At 48.3% G+C, this 21,647-nt stretch overlaps 1 protein-coding gene across 2 annotated transcripts; it reads right to left on the bottom strand.

The window, feature by feature from the left end:
- Positions 1–1,178: 1,178 nt before the first annotated feature.
- Positions 1,179–21,040, bottom strand: pde11a (phosphodiesterase 11a). 2 transcript variants are annotated; one of them, XM_029136964.3, is made up of 20 exons: positions 19,751–21,040; positions 19,254–19,412; positions 14,451–14,540; positions 13,820–13,960; positions 13,672–13,736; positions 12,413–12,545; positions 12,086–12,161; positions 10,947–11,014; positions 10,747–10,839; positions 9,860–9,910; positions 8,676–8,825; positions 8,476–8,583; positions 7,748–7,857; positions 6,913–7,003; positions 5,746–5,846; positions 5,482–5,559; positions 5,351–5,414; positions 5,196–5,270; positions 4,728–4,811; positions 1,179–2,955 (listed from the first exon to the last, which is right to left on the bottom strand). In XM_029136964.3, exons 1-20 carry the CDS (start codon positions 20,537–20,539, stop codon positions 2,707–2,709), a joined length of 2,775 nt encoding a protein of 924 aa, XP_028992797.1. In that variant the 5' UTR covers positions 20,540–21,040; the 3' UTR covers positions 1,179–2,706. The 2 variants fall into 2 exon arrangements, with proteins under 2 accessions (XP_028992797.1, XP_028992798.1); XM_029136965.3 differs by having other exon boundaries at positions 8,676–8,822; positions 19,751–21,039.
- Positions 21,041–21,647: the final 607 nt, after the last annotated feature.

Genomic DNA, 21,647 nt, shown 5'->3' with positions numbered 1-21,647 from the left:
TGGGTTGTCTTGTCTCTCACGTTGAAGACGCTGCTTTGAGTCGTTCCTGCTCCGGATCAATGGTGCCGTCTAGAAATCCCTCTCGTCAGTGGATCTGTGTTGTGCTGAATGTGCTTTGGAACGGAGTGTAATGTTACTATTTGATACCAGACTTTCATCAATGTGAGGGGAGGCGTGAAGAGCTTTTGTTCTGAGGATTCTCGCCTTCACATTTCCCGGACCACAGTGTCTTCGTGCTTCATGGTTCCCCCAAATAAAAGGACTCGTTTTGGACCTGTCATATGTCAGTCGGCATTTCCTTGTGTCAAACGTGTGAGAGCTTTCGAACGCTATGAATCTACCTATTTTTTGTCATTCGCCACTGCTCTTTGAACCTGTAGTAACATTCAAGTACATTTTGTCAAGGCTGTTTGTGCAATAAATTGAGCTAAAACATCCCGGTTGTTGATTTTTGAACTTCCAACACGCTCCTGTCTGCCCTTCATCCTTTCCTGTTCAGCTCTTCCTCTTTTGCCTTGATTCACTTTGGCAGGCGGTGCCGACTGGGTCAGCAGAAGCCCCAGAGCCTCTTTTTGTTCGCACCACCCTGAGCTGAGAGGGGTTTTAAAAGCCGCGTTGCTCGGCGTGTTTTTCCCCTCCACACCGGCTCATTTGGGAGTCATCTTCACCCACGCTGCCGCCCACACGCTGCCTGCTGACGTCACGGCCTCCCGTCAACAGCAGCGGAGCTCAGCCTTGAACGATGCGCTGCAGCTATGGTGGTTAATGCCCACCAGTGTGTGAATTTACAGGATGTGGCAACATATTCTAAATTAAAAATAAATAAAAGACTTCAAATGTATCTGAATGGAAGAAGCTTGTGTGCTGCATTTCATTGAGTAACAGTTTGGAGGTACATTTCCAGTTGTCCACAGGGGGGCAGCACTGCACCGAGAATCATTTAAAACCTGGAGGTTTGCAGTAGTGGAAATGCTGCATTGAAAACGACACTTTGGCCAAACTTACATACTTAAAGTGCAGAAAAAAAACACCTTCAATATCTTTTAGCTAAAACTTTCTTTACAAACGTCGCAGCGTGTTTTTATTATTTCCTCCTCTCTTCGCCTTCGGTTTCTCTCGGCTTAGGCTGCTGTATAAACACCAGGAGCAACGTGACAATGAAAAATAGAACAGCGGCCTTCACGTGATGCAGTAGAATTTAATTCATGCGTTTCCCGGTGAGAGAAGGTGTTTTACTGACGAAGTTCAAAACACGAGGTATTCGTTGGCTCACGTTTGCTACATCCCTAGCAAGTGGTTGAACTGAACACTGCATTAAACATGCAATTCGAAAATTCTCCTGCTTCGGCTTTAGAGAAATTACAGTAGAGCACACAGATCCATGCCAACAATGTGCACAGTCACGTTTTAAACTCCAGTTAACAAAGCTACAACACAAGTCATAAGGCATAACCCCACCTGGAAAAATGATATCTAGAATAATAGGAAAATAATAGCTTGTGATTACTTGGGCACTTCAGTACTGCAAGTTTCTGTGTCTCCGTATTTGAGGGAGACAAGGTCCAAAATTAAAGCAGAAGTCTGATGTTTTAAAGGCTAATTCACTCTGATGGTAGCGCAGATGAGAAGATATCACCATCATATCATGCTTAGAATAAAGCTAGAGCTAGGCAGCCTAGCAGCTGATTCACAGCAAACACCAAAGTCCAGTCTGGTTTAGTGAAATGTGACACATATTAAGTCTGCTTTACTTTTCTTGTTTCTTGATGTATTTTTGTGTGATTTTAATCACAGCTGTTTGGTTTACTTCCCTTGGACTTTCCGGTCTTTGCTGTAAATTCAGGTGATCCGCTGCTGAAACAGTCGAGGGACTGGTGCTGATCTCCTCATCTGACTCCAGAACCAGAACGTGGATACAAGTGTTTTCCAAAAGGGCTCAACAAAAGTCAACCAGTAGATGAAAGGGCTTCTTCTGCAGAAATTAACAGCTTCATCAAGGCACATTGTGTGTGACAAGTGAGACCCTGCGTCTATAAAACTGGGCAAAATAGATTTCATATATATCACAGAATGTTAATGCCTTGTTGCTGATGGGTCAAGACATGACTGCTGTCACTGAGATTATTACAAAGTGTGGCAAAAATACATGATGGTCCAACATGGATTTCCCTTCTGTCTAAGAGTCTTGGAGAGGAGGCCATGCATTTTTCATTAGGATCTTGAAACAAGGCACAGGAAGGGAGCGGGCGGCGCACTCGGTTTGCATTGCAAGCACTGTCACAGGTCCTGCTGTTCCCACACTCCTTCACCCGCCAGAAGCTCGAAAGACATAGTATGACCTAAACAGCTTAAATAACATCGTTTTCAAACCCAGTGACCTATTTACAAATTTACAAAAACATCCAGTGATCCACAACCGGACAGATTCCTCTCAAGTTGTGCTGCGAACCTGTGCGACGCCCACAACACCAGTGTCAGCTGACACCTCTCTGTGGTTTGAGTTGGTGCCGTCATCGTGTCCGAGCTCCGTCGGCCGGGAGCAGGAGAACCCCTGTGATAGCGCTGCGCCCAGGTCTAAAGCAAAGTCTCCGGTCCGAGTCTGTGGTAGCGAAAGCGAAGAGGAGCAGAGCCCAAGAACCTCTGCATGCACTGCACTGCACGTGTCGCAGCCTGAAGGAGAAGAAGCCTGCGCGGCGGCAGCCGAAGCTAACTGACGGGTTCTGAGGGGGAACCGGCAGCGTTGCTGCTGCTGCAGCCGCTGCTGCAGCGGGCGCCGCTTCCTGCTTTGGCCGCGGTGCAGCCGGTGGGCTCGGAACCATCACCGCCGCACGGACCCGCCGGCGCCGACGCGCTCTGGCCACTTTGTCTCTTCTTGTTCAGCTCCTCCCATTTGCCCCTGTTCACTTTGATCATGTCAAGCATCGGCTGAAGCTTAGAATTCAACTTGACCAGCGTCTGGAGGGACAAAGAGACAGAGAAGATTGTTTTTATTAGTTATGAAAGTACAGTTTGATGCTTCATACCAACGGTTAATATTTTCATATATAAGTATAATTTGGCCTAATTTCAAGATACATTGATTAGATTATAATTGCAATATGAAAAGAAGTAAAGAATGTAAAGAATTTCTCAATACAAATCCTTAAAAGAAGAGAGCAGACGTGTGTTTTATGATCAGCTGGTATTTAACCTTTCAAATCTGATGCTTTCTGTTTATGTGTGCCTTTAATGTGATGACACACTAGAAAAGCTGTGCATTAACCTATAAACAAATGAAACCACGCAGGGACGAAAGCTGCAGGCCGCTCAATGGCTGCTCCTCATAGATTAGAAGCCTGTGAGTGACTGAGATTAGCTGCCTTTGTCCCGCGTGAGGAGCTGCAGTCAGAGCTGTCGACCACCGTTTTTACAAATTACCCGAAGGACTGGGGAGTTTTTGTTGCCTTTGATGGACTAACATTGTCTTTTTACATCCACTGGATTTCCAGGAATCAGAGTAATTAGTTATGGTTTCATTAGCTCTGCTTCATATGGAAATAAAAGCTAAGTGGGGAAACACTGTACAAGTGACATCAGCAGTCATTTAAAGTTTGTGTGTGTATTTACTTAAATGTACGTAATGCACATTTATGCACACGTGTTTCCTGGCTTTTTCTACAGTCCAAACCAACGCGTGGGCAACGGTTTGTGCAGCATCATTATCCCGCTGAGGTAGACTCCGAGGAGGAAGAGCGAGGGAGCTGCACACGGCGGAGCATGAAGGAGCCAGGTTATATAAGGTGGGATTAATATTCCACAAAGTAGCGAAACCGCCACCAGGAGGAGATCAGCAGAGATCAAGAGCGCAAGCTTCTGCTGCCGCCCACGGACAAAAACCCGGCCGCCTCTGAACTTCCTTGCAAGTTTAATTGGCAGCGGTGCGATGGTGAGCTCCGTATCTGCATTCCCCAAACATCAGGAGACGAGGAGACGAGACCCCCCACACACACACACACACACACACACACACACACACACACACACACACACACTCACTCCCCCCACGCGCACGGCACACACCGCTTTGATGTCGCCGCTTTTCATCTGTAACAATGCCGCGACCTCGGCCCGGCTTCGGCTCCTGACGCCGATTCCCGGGAAAACTCCGCAGACGCGAGTGAATCTTCCCAATAAGACGGAGGCACGTCTTAAACGGCCACAATCAGCCGGCGTTGTAGTGATGAATGAACTGTGCATGAATTTGCCTGATCTCTGTGAACAGAGCTGATCTCCTCACAAAGCCGGCAGCCTCCTTCCTCCCACACAGCTGCTGCTGCTGCTGCTGCTGCTGGCGGTGGGAGGCGCCGAGGCTCCCTTGACGTCATGCAGACACACGCACAAAGGCTGCTGTACCAGCAAGGACACGGGGCGGATCCACGTTAAACAGCACCAAGTGGAAAGCTGAGCTGAGCTGAACTGGGAGCCCACAGTAAAATCAGCCCTTGTTGCATCTGGAGGGGGGGCCATAAAGTGCGTTCCTCATATCTGCTGCTCTCAAAAGAGCGCGATGAAGCCTTGAACGTGTTTCACAGCTTTGAATTTAAAAAAAAATGAAAGAAACAAACAGCCCATTTTCTTTTTCAGGCAGGAATCAGCGGCTTGAGCGGCTGCTGCGGATGTTTGTGCGCCGGCGTCAGCAGGGAACAATGGCTGCGGCTGATGTCAGAGCCGAGGCCGGGCGCCGTTACCTCGTACAGCGGCGAGCAGATTCCATCGATCCACTCCAGCTGCAGCCCCGGCAGCTCGTCCTTCCGGTTCCGGTCGAAGATGGCCTGAAACGCAAAGACCACAGGGACGTTCAGCCTCGCGCTCGAGCGGAGCGGAAAAACGAAGCGAGGTTCAGTTTCGCCCGTCCTCCCCGCTCGCGCTCGTTCCGCCGAGGCTGCGCTGCAGAGATAGTTACCGGGCTCCGACTTAGAAGTTAATATTTAATATCCAACACCCACACGCTGAGCGCTAAAGGTTCGACACGAGCGGCGGACCCGAGGCTGCTGCATTAGTTATATCACGGAGGAGGCCCGGCTCGATTAGTCAGCGGCTCGATCAGACAGACAGCAGCGTCCGCTTTAGAGACGGGATGAACGAGCATCTTATTTAAGAGCGAAGCCTGCTCCTCCCTGGGTCACTCTTACACCCGCGTGATGACGCGTACTCACGGAGGGCGTGAGCTTGAGCTCGGACCGCTCCCTGTCGCCCTGCTCGAAAAACTCACTGGTCACCAACTCTGCCACCTGAAGAGCCAGAACAGAACAAAAATATTATAATAAATATTGTAATATGTTTTACTGTGTGGAAGGCTTGTGTTTTTTACCTTGCGGGACGTCTCCCAGGGTTTGGTGACAGCGCCGAGGTCACACGCTGTCATCATCATGGACCTGTGAAGGAGAACCTGCGTCATCCGCTGTCTGAAGCAAAGACTCTGCTTCCTGTGCAAGGTGTTACCTGCACATGTCTCTGTGCGCCTTCACGTTCCAGTTGTACTCCCCTTTGCTGACCAGCTCGAAGAAGGTGTTCCTGTTCCTGCAGGGGAACAATAACGGTACAGCACGTGCAGGTGTAACTAGCACAACGTCCACAAGGGGGCGGCGTTGCCTCAACAAGCCCGCACACCTACGCATCCCTGGGAAACAGTCCCACTGGAGTGTCGGACAACTCAATAGCAGAAGATTTAAAAGCGTAATAATCAGCGCGTCTAGTGGAACCTACTCGAAGTAAAGCGTGAGGTCTGTGGCCAGAATCGACTGCTTCAGCAGCTGCATGAGGTCGCTGTACTCTGTGGACGAGAGGTTGGAGAAGATATTGTGACCCTGTGGAGACAGACACAGAGATAACGTTTCTAACGGCGCACAAAGAGGCTGCAGTGATGGCTCTCGGCCCTGGCATCAATTATTCATCACATTTCACGCGGCTGGAAGTTTCTAAACTAAACACCTGTTACTGTGCCTTTGTCCACAGCTAAGTCGTTATACATGACTGCTGATTTTAATTATCTGAAAAACGCAAGCGTCGCGCTAGAAGATGCAGTGATAAAGTTTTGGGAGAGGAGGATGGGCGACGACAGCCGCTCTCCATAAATAAGCATCATCCCTCACTGGAGGCCCTCCGTGGTCAGGCCTCCACAGGCCTCCTGCCAGCATTTAATTTACATTCATACCTAGAGGTCAGTTTGAACGCAGGGAGGAAGCGGATGATGTAGCGGTGAACACATACACGCACACACACACACACACAAGGATGAGAGAATCATAGGGACAATAAACAATGAGACGGGCAGAAGGAAGCGAATCAGAAGTGGTGGTGGTGGGGGGGGGGTTAATTAGGCTTCTTTTGGACCGAACGCTGAGTTCCCTCTTCCACTTCAATCTGCCACCCTCTTCAGTTCTGTATTAATAGGACCAACCCATTATCGCCAGACGCCATTACACGACTCCAAACAAACATTTGTCGGGTTTGTGAAGCCGCTGGAAGCGACCGCGCTCAGCCTCGTCTCAGCTGCGCCCTCGAAACCTCTTTATTTATAAACTCATGCAAACCCATTCACCTGCAAAGACGTCGCTGCTGACTAATTACCAGCGAATCCATTGCCTGTGTAATTACATTGATCTGAGGGCAGCGGGAGCTATTTGTTTACTCACTCCCATATTGAAGATGCTGAGGCACCACGTGGTTCCTTCCTTCAGGCCGACAGGAAGTCAAATGTTTTGTCCTGTACTACTTTGGAAAGCAGAACCTGAACCTGGGAAGCGTTTGCTCGACTGGATCGTGGCTTTTAATATGTAGTGAATTGCATTAGCACAATGTGCAGCGGTTGGCGCCAGCGGAGGCTCTGTGTTAACTGCATTGCAGCAGATGTGCTGTGAGAACATCGTGCACCTCGCTCTGCAGGATCATAACAGCATGGTTGAAGTGGTGGTGCTCCAGTGTAGCAGAGGTCCCATAAAGTAGAGCAAGAGCTGAGCCCGTCCTGACACACACACACACACACACACACACACACACACACACACACACACACACACACACACAGGAGTAAAGGAGAGGAAAAACATAATCAGCATTCTCCAAATACTGAGAACCAGAATCTGTCCTCAATAACTCATCCTGCACCTAAATTATGACCAAATTCACATTTTCATAACCATTATGAAATGAGGAAATCACCACTGAACCAAAGGTGAAGCATGGGAGATGGTCTGTTTTTTTTTTAAGTTGAGAGTATTGAGTTTCTACATGACCTGATCACAAACATGTCGTCGTCGCGTGGCTCAGACTTCTTCATTCTAAACAGGATGCGCTCAGCGTAAATGTCTCTTATCGGCCACAAGACGTTTATTGCTTCCTCTGTTTTCCATCAACCTGTGCACTATTCTGACAATTCAGCTAAAAATAACACACTTAAAAACTACAGTATTGGTAAAACTTTTCATCGGGGCCCGACATAAACGTCGGGCGCTATTCGCTTCCCGGGCGGCTCCCAAGTATGTTTGGTGCCGGCCTTATAATAGCTGCAGCGCAATAATCGCTGCCCGTCTAAATGTGCTCAGAGTCAGCACTGTTTACGGCGTCTTCGTTAGGCACGTCCTTACATAAGCCTTATACAACGCGCCGCTTGACTCGCTGCTCTGGGCTCGACTCCTGCTGCAGGTAGGAGAGCAGCGTGTGGGATGGAGCGTGCTGGGGGGTGGGGTGGGGGTGGGGGGGTACTTACTTCTCCTGGAAAGCGTTGTTGGTGCCCCTGTGGTCCAGGTCGTGACACACGCAGCCTACTATCAGCGCCAGAATCTCCACCTCGGTCAGCGTCTCCTGGAAACCCGCCGTCTGATTGGCACAAAGGGGGGTGATGAGGAAACACACTCACGATATATAAAAAATGGGAGCAAACGCAGCATCCTCCTGGAAACGGTATCTTCCCCGAACGCCAGTGGGACTGCAGCACAGCAGTCACACGGGGAGATTTATGGCCCGGATGAATGGCTTCCAGAGGCCGTGTGCTGAGTGAGTCACTATGGGTCATCGTGGGGATAGCGGCAAAGATAGCATGGCCCTCGGCCCACTCATTAAAGCACACGGCAGTGGAGCGGAGGGGCCCGGAAACAGCTTACGCGCCGCGATTCCAGTTCCCTCTGCAAGTAATCAATTCAGATGGGACGCCGCGCATTAATGCCGCGCCCGATTACGTGAATGTGAGGAAGTCTGGATTCAGAACTGGCGGGATGTGTAGTTAGTTAGAACCGTTCAGTGCTCGTGTCAGGCTCAGACTGGCTGCTTGACTGGTACTGGATGAGTCCAGCTGGTCAGTAAAGCCCAGTCATAGCTGTGCGGGAACGGTCATCGCGACCCGATGCTCGTCTCGTCGCATCAGCCGCCGGTGGGAGAATCAGCGGTGATGTCACCACTTAAAGAATAAAAGAAAAAAAAAAAAAACACAGTCTTTACCGTGAGCATGGCGAACATGCACTGGCACACGTTGAACGCGTGCCGCCAGTTGTGGTACAGGACCATCCTGTAGTTCTTCCTGACCGTCAGCAGCCATCTGCACAGCGTCTGCGGGGGGAGGGGGGGGGGGGGGGGTGACGGGTCAGCGGCAAAAAAAAACAGAGACAACGCGGGGAAAAAGAGGGGCCAGAAAGCCTCACCTCGTAGTCGATCTTGAATTTCTGCACCATTCCCAACTCCATGAACATCCGCAGAGCCGCCGTGATCATGGCATCCACGTCCAGAGAGAAGTCGTCGAAGGAGAGCTTGTCGATGCCCAGCTCACAGACCAGCGGGATGTTGGCGGCCTGCTTCCAGCAGCAGGGAGGGAGAATGGGAGGTTAGAGGGTGAGGAGGTCACGGGGTGCAGGAGGAGTACAGGCGCGCCAATTTAGACTCAGAGGAATAATTCAGAGCGCTAACGAAGGAGCTTCGACAAAGACCTTCATTGTTCGCTGCTCTGCAGAGCTAAAAGTGTAAAAATGAACGCCGAAGACCTCTAGTCTTTACGTTTCAGCGTGGTCTAATGAGCACGAGGAGCAGATCTGTCATTCATGGGTCCAGTCAGCGTTTACGACATGAGGGGGGAGAGGAAGGAGGGGGGGGGGGGGGGGGGGGGGCGTGCACGGAACGGGAATCTGTGTCAGTGCAGCTCTGCTCGTCCTCCTTCACAAATAGCGGGCGCCGTCCTCGCTCTTCATTCACAGCCATGATGTAGTAATATGTGGAGCAGTTATGAAAGGATGGGGGGGGGGGGGGGGGGGCACCGTAGTGGGGGCCACAAGGGAAAGTCCTGCACAGAGCGGAGGAAAAGTGGCCATATCTATATTTCAGAAATGTCAGGCCAAATTAAAAATGCAGATATATTAATTTCTCCATCTTCATAAATAATGCACTAATAATGAGTCACTATTGATTAGAGCGGCCCGATGTTTTTCTGTGGCAGAAGTAGAAAATGAAGTTTAAAAGACAGACTGCCAATAACTGCACCGAGTCGCCTTCGATTCGTGTCGTTCCCATTAAATTTCATGAGTTATTGATATTTGATTGAGAAAACGATACCTTAATTAAAGCGCCAATGAGCACACGCAAACTCTCGCGCATGAAAGTCGACCGTTTACTTCCCTGAGTGCGCGCGTGGCGCCGGACGTGAAGCCGCAAAATGAACTACAGGCCCCGAATTCAACGTTGACCCAGGGGCTCAAGGATGTGTTTGTGAAAGGACTTGGACGTTAATGTGGTTCGAACAAGCGGCGCGGTGAGTTGTGACTTTAATATCTGCGTTGAACTGACTCTCTCAGCTCCCTGTTTATTGTGAGGGGAAACAGCCGCGTCTGTGTGTTACCTTGAATTTGTCCACCTCCGTCTTGGAGCACGTGGCGTGGTAGGACAGAACCTGCAACACAACGGCACGGTGTCACTCGGTGCGTCTGAATGCGCCGCCGGGGGCGCGCTGCCCGTTCACGTCAGCGGATCTTCCAGACGACGACGTTAACGCTCGCCTCCGGAGCGAGTCCACGGGAGCGGCGACGTCAGCCCTCGTTCCATCACCGCGTCCCCGCCGCATCTCCTAAGAGGACCGCTGCGCACAGACCTGCGGTTGCTTATTTGATCATAAACGCTCATCTTTATTCAGCGCTGCCAGAAGCGACGCATCTGCATATTGCTCCGCTCCGCTTCTCTGTTATCTACTGCTCCTGTCTGGAAGCAAACCGCTGGAACGCACCTGAACGCTCCTCATTGTCGACCGAGGACCTAGCGCCGCATGGGCCGCGCGCGCTGCGGGGAGGATGAGCGATTGCTTTCCACCGCCTCTCATTAATTTTCAATAAAACCTTTGTGAGAAGGTTATCTACAAAGAGAGATCAGCACTTTCCCATTCTACGTTCCTGTTGAAATATGAGACTTGAAAACGCGCCGGGCACAAAGGGCCCTGGGAGAGAATGAGCCGTGAATTAGCCACGCAGCAGTCATCCTCTGCTGTGGCAGCAGCGCTGCAGTATATGTTGACTGAGAAAGAAAATACAGGCTTTTTTATCCTAATAAAAATACAATAACAAGCAGGATACACAGCTAAGACAGCTAATGTAAGCACAATGCGAAAGGAGTCAGGAGGAAGCTGGGAGAAGCACAGACTAGTTCCTACAAAGTAAAGGTTTGCATAATAAACATTATTATTATTATTATTGTTATTATTATTATTATGAGGAGGTGATAATGTTGTGTTCTTACATCTAAAGCCACAGACTGTTTGGCCCAGGACTTCTTGACCTGGTCGTACATGATGGTGTTGTTGATGCCCAGTCCACAAAAGATCACAAACGCCTACAAACAAAAAAGAAGAAGAAGAAGAAGAAAAAAAAACCCCAACCATTCAACTACAACAGCATCCGATTCAGCCGCAGGATGCTTCGTGCAGGAACGAGCGATACCTCAAAGAGACGCTGATCTGCGTCGTCGAAGGGTTTCCCGTCGAGCCGGTTGAGCACTTGGGCGACACCTGTGAGACAAAGAGCTGCGTTTAGTCACACGGCGGGGGGTTGAGCGCGTTACGTTGAGTTTAATAGTGCTGAGGCTGGAGTGCATGTGACCTGCTTCTAATTAAAAGAGCATCAGAGTCCTGTGCCAGTGAATCACGAGCACTGTGAGGGGTCACTGCAGTGCATTCACCTGTTAGGACTTCAGAAATACGTGATCGCCCACAAGCTGCTCGTCTACTGTGGTTAATACACGTTTCTGTCCAATTCACCGTCCACCAAAGCAAATGAATTCAAAGCAAGGCCTCAATTTAATTTGACATCTGGGCCGGTAAATCCAACTTTTTTTCTTTAAACATCCATCATGAGAAAAAACGGCGCCAGCTGTGTCTATTGAAGTCAACGTCGCAGGAGGAAGCGCTGGGCTGAAATTAATTTGACGTTAAATTTCTCGAGTGGGGAAAACATCTCCTTTTGTTGCGTTCTGAGGGAGGTGTCTGTAGCCAGTGCAGATGGTACGTGAACATTAATTTTCCAACCAAAGCCTATCTTTCGCCTGAATATTTCATCCCCTGCTGCTTTGTTTGTATAATGGTTTTCACTCCAGATCCTCAGGTTCCACCCACACACACTGCAATTCCTTTCCCCCTCACCCTCTCTGTCGTCTCCCTCCTCCCTCCAACAAATATACTTACACCTACGCAGAACACACACACGCACACACACACACACACACACAGATTAACCAACTATCTGATATGCTAATTGCCCAGCACTCAAATGAAACTAATGGCTTCCTGTGTCAGATCCCAGCGAAGCAAGAGGAGCCGATGCCTCCGCTCGTCCCTGCAATATCCAGCACCAAAACCAGTCTGGAGATCAATGATTTATCAGAGTGTCAGCGTGGCATTGACCTGGGGCTGATTCACAAGCACAAACCACACAGCCAGAAAAAAAAAGGATCTCCAGCTGTGTAACAGAGTTAGCGCTGGGTTTTCCACAATAACAGCATCACAGGACACAGCAGATGCACCAAACCCCAGCGCTCATCCTCCACCACGACGGAGAGCCAGGTTTACGAGCAGACCACTTACCGATGATTTGGTGGTTGCTGTTCCATATGGGAACACAAAGCACGGAGCGGATGTGGAAGTCTGAGAACTGATCTGCCTGAGGAGAAGATAGACGGCGTGTGTTAGCAGCCACCCACATCATAAAACACACATGGATGTATAAGTCACCACACCTATAATACATTGATTAGTCATAAATGACTTCTCCTGTTGCATCAAAGTGTGACATCCCATAGTGGAGTCACGTGACTCAACACAAGTGAATGGAAGCAGTGCTTCCGGGGATGTACGTGTATAATCACCCTCCACACGGCTTCATCATCATCATCATCATCAGCCAGCGTTTACCTCAGCATCAAAGCGCGGGTCCTGATAGGCGTCGCTGATGTTCACGGGCAGTCCAGTGGAGGCCACCAGCTCCGCGATGCTGTTGTTGATGAGCCAGTCCGAGTAGGACGACTTCTCCATGCTGTCTTTGAAACTAGGGTCAAGAAAAGAAACTGTTATCGTCAGAAAAAAGAAAATTCACGTTCTGTAACGTGGTTTTGGGTATCTGATGACAGTTGCACTCAGCAGTTCCTGCGGCAGCTCACGAAGTCGTGAGCCCCCGGGATTCTCTTCGCCTCGTCTTTCAACACCAGGATAAATCTGTGGATGCGCTGATGCCATATCTGTTGGATCCATCTGATCTAGACACATCGCCACGTTTAGGAGTGAGCCTCACAGTGTGGCAGGTAATAAACCTCATGGGAGCCATAACAACTCTCTCTCTCTCTCTCTCTCCCTCTCTCTCTCTCTCTCTCTCTCTCTCTCTCTCTCTCTCTCTCTCTCTCCCTCTCCCTCTCTCTCTCCCTCTCTCGCCCCTGTCGTTTGTCCTCCCTGTGGGGGCAGCTGGGGATTGTGAGGCACATTACACAACCTACGGTGCACTTGTCTTTTGACACCAAATTTATTTACCTAATTACACCCATGGATCTTGAGGCCCGGCTCTCGTTGGTCAACACCTTCAGGAGGAGCGTCGTCGCCGTGGGGACGCTGTACTCACTCGTCTTAGCTTGATTTAAACGTTTATTGCTGGAAATTACTGCAGTAATAGAATGGAGTCAGTAGTTTCTGTGCCCAGTTTTTGTGTTTTTATTATTCAGATTATTTATTTATTTAAAACTGTTGCCTCAAAGTTCCAGCAGCTGCTAGACTGGGGCATAATTTGTCTTCCATTCAGCGCTGGTTGTCATCCATAAACATCCCACACAATAATAAAGCTCTCCTTCTCCACTCACCCATGCCCAGCCGCGGAAAGACGAGGCAAAAACCCAATTAAGTAGGACTCCTACAGCATGAATTGTATTCAGAACTTGCATATTACTCCCACGTCGATATAGAATATTCAATTATTGCACTTCCCTCATTTTCTTTGTCCTTGACGGAAGCTTTACAGATTCGAACACAGGTGCCGCGGTGCCAAGGGCAAACAAAAGTGGAGCTTTGACAATTTAATGAAAAGGTTACTCGCGTGAGAAAGAGCGAAAAGGAAGGCGAATGTTGTTCATCAGGCCAGCTGTTAACACAGAGCACGGTAGAGCTTAACACTTAATCACCACACGTACCTGCTCTCAGTGTCTGCGCTACATTTGGGAGACAGAAGCTCAAATGACTTCGTGAACTTCACCACCTGCGAGATTGAGAACGGGAGATGTTATTACCCTGTTATTAACAGCTACAGAGATGGAGGGATCAGGCGAATGGAGCCCGTACCGGTGACTCGATGTCCTCCAGCAGCTGAACGGAGCAGCGCTCGCACTTCAACAGCGTCTGGGCGCGGTGCATGATCTTCCTGACGATCTTCTCCAGGTCGGTCTGCTCCTCGAACAGGTCGTTGACCACCTCCAAGAGCGCCTGAGCGTCAGCGACACACAAACGACAAGGCTAGAAGTCGGCAAAGCAAAACGCACTAAAGAAGAAATGTGCTTCTATTGGCAGAGGCCCTTAAATAATGCTCTGCCGCACTCAGCTGTACTAACATGATTATTATTATTATTATGATCAGCGGGACATTATAGAGTACGACGATTAGCTTTGCCAATGAAAATAAATTAGGCCCCGTCTCTGGAGCGGTGCCGATCCAATTTAACACACAAGCACAAACAAATCAAATGGTGCAAAGCCATTTCTCCTCCATTACAGATCAATGCGTGACACGAGTTAGTGCATCTCTTAACATTTCATGCCCCCCCCCCCCACAGACTGTACAGGGCTGCGTTCCGATCGGAGGTGCTACTGCAGTCGCAGCAAGTGTGCTGCTACTGATCAATAGCCAGGCTCGGTGTCAGCACCGGGGGAGGAACTGCTGAGCCCATGGGGGGACGGGCTGGCCCGCGGCCCTTACCCGACTTCTGTCATACTCCTTCCTGGAGGCGGCGAAGAGTTGGGCGTTGGAGATGGCAATGCCACAGAAGGGCAGGTACATTTGAAGCACCTGTGGAGACATTGAACGTCATTGGCACCGTGACCGCGCGTTCATTCCAGCCGTCACCGTTTTAAGTATCTAGAACTAAAGTTATCTAGAACTACACTTTAGAACTGGCTTGAAATCTATTAACAGATAAAATGAGCGACTCAAGTTTTTGGAATTGGAACAAATAAGAAATGGCCTTTTCTGAGCATTACTTCTTCCTAGAACAAATAAATCAATTCAACTGGCATTTTACCTTTTGACTGACTTTGACCAGCCTCTGCCTTGGGCAACAGCATAAATGTATTAATTTCTTTATATTTTCTTCATATAAATAATGTAATCACTTGGACTAATGACTATAGTTAATATGCATTTTGAAATGGAATCAATGTCTCCCCTGTTTGGAATTGGCTTTCTCTCAGTCAAAGCACCAACATGCAACAGCTGGGATGTGAACACAGGCTGCATACACAGTGTAGTCCTATCTGATCGCACCTATAATATGAAATCATTAGCGTCGAAGTTCCTTGTTTATTTATCCACCTTTAGCGTCTGGCTGCTGTGCAAACGACACAATCGGTACAACAAAGCCCCTGATGTTTACCAGCTTTTAGTGCGAGCGGAGGGTGAGGACACGGCAACAATACGTGAATGGGAAGTTACTCAGCTGTGGCTGCTGATACAGACACAGTCAGGGCCCTTTGACCTTTCAGCAAACCTAATGCAGCAGTTACATATCAGTCAGATCATCTTATAGTTTAAGTAGAGTTAGTTTGTGTTAAGGAAATGCTGACAAACTCATGCAAAACGTTTTTAAAGCATGCTACTTTTTCCATATAATAAACTGGGAGCGTGTGATTATTAAAAGCTCGACAACTTGACAAGTCTAATTGCAAAAGTCCTGAACAGTGGACTTTAAGTGACATCACAGACAAAAACAAGCCTGAGGAGCCCTGCTCTAATTGCTACGACTTGTCTTCAGAAGCAAACAGCTCTCCCGGGTTCGCAGCTTCTCCTCAGTTTCTACTGTTTGGAAGCACGCGTTGGCCACAGCGAGGCGAAAAACGCCAAAGCTACTGGAGCTATATCGCAATTATCACATTACCCTGTATGAGTAAACCCACCTCAGGCAGAACGTTCATTAAATATTTTTTAAATGTTTTTCATATATTCATATGAGACGAGATCTTATAAATGATTCCATACAGCACATGAACGCTGTCCTATGGAATTCTCTAATAATAGTCCTCCAGAAAGGCGGGGGCCATCAATACTCCCAGCGGGGGCAGATTCATTAGCAGGCTGAATTACAGGGCTTTGGCTATGGATCTGAGAAAAGCCATTATGCACACAGTTGTATTACAAGCACAGTGTTTTTGTCTAGAGACCTGTGGACTGACCGGTGAAGAGTGATTTAATAATGAAGCTAACCGGTCGGGGCCTCGGGGACAATCACTTGCTCCAACCTTAACGACTTCCTCCTGCACAAGTGACATTTCATATGAGCTAAATCACGTAAACCGTCGCTTCATTTCTCCAATTCCAAGAACAGCGGCGACCGGTTGATTTAAAGCACACTTGGTGCATAAGGTGCAGAGGAACGCGAGGCTCCGCATGTCCTCGCTTCCTCCCCACGTGGGACTTTCCGGCACTGTGTCAGCAAAGCGCACAGCGTTTTTTTGCAAATACACTTAGCAATGACTGCTTCTTTTGAATGTGACATTAAATATTCATGCAATAGGATTCTACTCGTCGACACGTCCCAGCGATTCAGAGACGAATATGTGGACGCACGTCGTGAGCCGGCTTCATTTTCTCCCTTCACACAAGAACGCAGCATTTAAAACGCGGAACATTGACGGGCTATAATTTATGGGCACCGATACAACATAGCTAGTAAACACTGCACCGGGAGTGTCGTTCAATAGCTGCTATCCATAAGTAATGCAATTGTTCCACACGCTGCAGGTGCTCGGAGCGATCGGGAGGTCACAATAAAAAAAAAAAAAAAACAGGGTGAAACTTTTCCAGGGCGTCATGGTTCAAGTAAGCTGCAGCTCTTGACTGTGAAACGCGCAAAATGTGCAGAAAATACTTGAACCGTTCGAGAGGAAAACAGGCGCCAGGTCAGAAAGCTCAGGCTGCATTTACAAATACAACCATACTGTAAAATAGACAATCTGAAGTATTTGGCTGAACAAATATTTATATTATAATGTGTATAATCTCTTCTCTCTCTCTTTGCTCTGGTAACGTCCTCGCTTGGTTTCTGACTTTTACAGCGACGCCCACGTTGTCCCACGGAGGAAAGAATTCATGTGACCTTCACTGCAGTTGTTCTCGCCGGTCCTCCGAGGCCTCTGGGTGGTGATGAGTTCAACAGTGCATTCTTGCACACAAAGAGAGGCAGATAATCAAGTTAAGTCAAGGCTGAGTCCACCTGGCCTGAATGCCTGCAGCGTTTTACTTGCTGAAGGCAAAACCGAAGGCACAGCAGGAGCAGGAGCTGAAAGTGAAAGTAAAGGTCGGAGAAGGCGCAATAAGACTTTATGTATATCAGAGGCCATTTATGGGAAGCTGAATGTCATCAGTCATCCTTTGTGTTTCATCAGATAACATAATATGAGCGTGTTATGTTTTCACTGAACTGTACTCAATTGTTCAGACTCGTGAGGCGTCTGTTCTTGGCGGCAGCGGTGATGAAGTTACAGGCTTTAGAGTCTTTATCTGTGACACGTACAGTATGTTTGAAGGCTATCTCTTTATTTCAAATGGGTGAAAAGCTGAGATTTATTTTCCTTTCATTTAGCGTCAAAGCATTTCTAAAGTACACACACACACACACACACACACGCACACACACACATAAACGTGGTAAAAATCCTTGAAGGCTGCTGCAAACTGAAAAACACTAAACTCCTCTATTGGCACAAAAAGAGAAAAATCATTTGCGCTGTTCGCTGAATGGCTACAGATCTTGCCCCCTGTAATGATGTTCTCTGAGGAGCTGAGGCCGTGGGCAGCAAGTCACTGTTCCTTCTAACAAAGTGCGTTTGAAACAAATGCAGTCGGTCCAAATAACAGAGGCACATGTTTTACTGTGTGTCAGTCATTGAGGCAGGAAAGTGGCACCAATGGCTGCACTAACGGCCTTCAAACACTCCAACAATAGGGCTTAAACTCACTTAATCCCTCATCATTCACAAAAATACGCTCATATCATGCTATAAGTTTCTGCACATCTGCCCCCAGACTGAATTAGCTCTTATTGATTTTCTATCAGGGAACAATTGCATCAACTCAGCATTGTATCAGTCCGAGGCAGGAGCAGCTCACCTACAGGACGGCTGTGTTCAGATCTGAGCTGACTGTTTAATGGCAGGATTCAGTTTTGTACCGTTGGTGGGAAGCCGTGTTGTTATGAATCACTGTGTCGTGAGTCTTCACTTCAAACAAGAATTCAAGCGGAGAAGTAGCTGCATTCAGGGCAAATCCTAAGCAGCCGTCTATCTGGTCCTGTTGTATTACGACTGATTGATTGGTTTATGTTTTTCTTGTTTTTAAAACTCTGCTACTCAAACGTCCTCATTATTTACACTAAGCTTGTGTCTTAACACATGTAACAACACCTTGATTGTTATCCTGTAATGATGTAGTCCTATTTAAGTCCATACAGTATGTTTGGCTCTGTTTGCAGCTTGGCACAACACACACAGGTGTTGAAACCAAGCCAAGGAGATAGAGTGGTATAGATATTACATCTCTAGCTATATTCCTTACAGAAGATGTGAGAGGATAATTAAATATGGTTGAAATATGATCCACTCCTGCAGAACACAGTTAACAGGCAAGAATTTGGTACTCTGGGACTTAAAACGTGCCATATAATGCATTTAATACCCTATGAGCTCTTAGTACATAGTTATGATAAAGGAATAATAAATCTGTCATCATCTGATTATATTTGCTACTGCAGCATCATTTAAAGCGTTGGAAGCTGTGCTGTACGTTTGTCACAGGGTCTTTGATAACAGCAGGGTTGTAGTTGTGTTGTGCAGGGAACTTTCTGTGATGCTAGCATTTCACTTCATTACTAATTCAGCTAAAGCCATCCCAGGCATTAGTATGACGGTAATGCAATGTGAAATGTGCTCAAAACAAGGGAAAGAACGGGGAATTTATCATTTGCATCTGTTTATGACCAACGGACAAAATCCAGGGAGGCGTTTATGACAACAGCGTTCCGACTCAGAAGCTCCAAGAGAAAAACGTAGCAAAATCAAAAGCTCCCGTCATTTGTAATATTAAAATTTAACGGTGAAATAAAAACACACAAGCCTTGTGCTGCGTGTTTCATCTTTTCTAGCCTTTAGGGGCTCAAAGCTGCAGCAAGAGAGCAACTGAGTGCATGAGCTACAGTAGATGTGGGCTGCCTCTATTCAAATGTGCCTCTATGATGATACTAGTAAGGCTATTAAACAATAAATATTAAACAAAAAACTGAATACCACAATATTTGCCATCTCCCTTTGAGCTTTTAGATGATTCATAATAGAAAAAGGTGCCTTAGATGAACTCAGTTTTGAGGATGCTGAAGATGGTGATGATTTGATGAGACTGTTTGCGTACATGTATTATTCCCCTTTGAATTTGAACTTTATATGCTACAGTATCATTGGATGTTCACCCAGCTTACTGTGTGTCACGCCAGCTGTAAACTCGTCACAACTTTACCTTTTCATCATCCTCAGTGAAGAGTTCGCCGCTCGAGGTCTTGTTGATGGCCTGCGCCACTCCGATGATCTCCCCGTCGCTGTTGCGAATGGGCATGCACAGGAGCGACTTGGTCTTGTACCCGGTCAGCTTGTCAATTTCATCGCTGAACCGGCGATCCTGCAACACAGACACACTGTAAGCACTCGCCGTGACAGGTCGCGTCCACCTTCTCCTTTCTGATGACGGCGCCGGAAAAAAAAGCGTAGCTCATCAGGAATCGGAGTCTTACAAAGCAGCGCCCACGACACAGACACGACGTCAAGATCCGCTCTGTAAGATCGACTTCACACTTATTACAAGGAGACGGTGAGCGCTCTCACTTCCCCGTTAAGTTGAGTTCGAGCCAGTGGTTTGACACGAGCCCCGTCCAGCTGACCGTGCTCAGCTGTTCGTGAAATAACGGGCTGGTGTGTGACGTGACACAAACGCGCGTGTGCACAAAGTGGGTCAGGCACCTGATAGGCGTCGGGAATGTTCACCGTCTCCCCGTGCTCGGCCACGTATCCGATGATCCCCTTTCCCCACGGCACCTGAACTTCATCCGAATTCATCGACGGCAGCACCGTGGTGCCCGCGTGCACGTCGAAGAATTTGGACACCAGCGTCTTCTTGTTGCCGGTCCCCTCCACCAAAAACAGGGAGCACCGGTCCGCATCGACCATAATGCACACGAACACCAGGATTTTGTAGCTGAGGCTCGTTAGATCCAAGTCATTCGATATGTCTTTCACGAGCTCCAGGAAGAACTCCCTCTCGTTGTGCGCCTTGAGGTAATATTTGAAATCCACGGCCGTGGACGGGTACTGGGGGATGTTGACTCTGGACTCCAGGAGCGCGCTCAGGATGTGCGCAGTGGTCGGCGGCAGAGAGCTGGCTTTCCTCAGCAGCGCTCTCCTCCGCATGCTCGTCAGCGGCTCCTGGGCCCGGGAGTTCACGTGTTCGTCGTATGTCCTGTTGACGTTGATGGCCTTGGACCGGGCGAAAGTTTTGCGCAGCTCCTTCTGCGAGGCTCGCCGCTGCAGCCCGTCGCATTTGCTCGCCCAGCTGTCCGTGCGCGCGTGGCTCTTGTCCTCTCGCGCCCCGGTGGGAGCCGCGGCGGCCGCGCTTTTAGTCGCCCGCTGGTTCTTGAGCCATTTCTCCACTATGCCGTAATTCCCCTTTCTATTCAAGTAATCCTCGAGTAACTCTGGGTGCGAGTCCAGAAAACTTTCCACGTCAGAGAACACCATATTTGCCACGGCCATGTCTGGTCTTCATACGGTCCTCAGTGAACCAAATCCACAGAGTCGCGCAGAGAATGATCATCTATGAAGCTTTCCTGCTGGTTAAAGCGCAGAAGCATTCGGGTAACACAACTTCCAAGATGCGTTATTCTGGGCGCATCCCTGGAGCTCTGGCATACCCACTTTCCTCCCTCTGCGCATCAGCATGTTCCTCCACAGTCGCCCCACGCCGCTCACTTTCCCCCCCACGACCATTAAAGCAGATGCAAGCAAATCCGCGTGGGAGCGAATCCAGGCTCGCGTGGACCGCGAGAAGCGCTGGAAACCCAATAGAGGGTATGTCGAGCGTCATCGTGTTGTTGGTGTTCTTGTGAGCAAATGACGGTGGCTGTGGTTGGCTCTGTCCCGCTGACGCTCGCGTCGTCACGGACAGGAGCTCAGGGTTGCTTCAGCAGTCAGCCCCCCTGGCTATCTGAAGCGCGCGCCCTCCTTAGTGATGCGCCTTGACTGTGATATAAAATGTCTATATGCGAATATATATACAATAAACACACGTATTATAAATATTATTATAATAATATAATATTTTATAACAATATAAAAACGTTGTGACATTATAATATATAAAGACAGTCAATTGTAGATTATTGTAGTGATGTTAATAGTTGCAATAATACATTGGAATTATGCTTTATTGGCATTAAGCTTTACACATTCCTGTGCATTTCTGAATTAGCTGTGACGTCCCTCAGAGCGGATGAGCGGCCCGTCTCTGTTACTTAATGTGCAGCTAATGCTGCAATCCGACAGTACGTGTGTCCCACAAGCTCGGGTAAAATGTAGGATGTACAGAGGTACGCACAGTTACGCAACAGCGACTTTCATCATTCATTTCAGGAGGATTTCAGAAAATCTAATTCCTTTACGCGGAATTATCTTCGTGTGCAGATGCAGAGTTTGAACGGCAGAGGGCGATACACTCCACAACTTGAAACCAGGGGCTAATAAAACTAGATAAATAAATAAGGGACTGTAGTCTATTAGGAAGCTTAATACGCAGCTTTATGCATAATCAAGCACTAAGTACGTTGCAAAAGTATTGTGTGAGTTTAATAGGTGGTGTTAAAAA

The sequence above is a fragment of the Betta splendens genome, chromosome 21 (assembly GCF_900634795.4).
Source record: "Betta splendens chromosome 21, fBetSpl5.4, whole genome shotgun sequence".
In the NCBI taxonomy this organism is placed as follows: Eukaryota; Metazoa; Chordata; class Actinopteri; order Anabantiformes; family Osphronemidae; genus Betta; species Betta splendens.
This window is presented reverse-complemented; position numbering and strand designations above follow the sequence as displayed.

Excerpts from the sequence above, each read along its gene's own strand:
- pde11a (XM_029136964.3), bottom strand. The coding sequence starts at position 20,539 with ATGGCCGTGGCAAATATGGTGTTCTCTGACGTGGAAAGTTTTCTGGAC. Across the intron at positions 12,546-13,671 it reads AGCGCAGACACTGAGAGCAG|TTTCAAAGACAGCATGGAGA; the intron begins GTACGTGTGGTG and ends TCTTGACCCTAG. Across the intron at positions 7,004-7,747 it reads AACAACGCTTTCCAGGAGAA|GACGGGCTCAGCTCTTGCTC; the intron begins GTAAGTACCCCC and ends TGTGTGTGTCAG.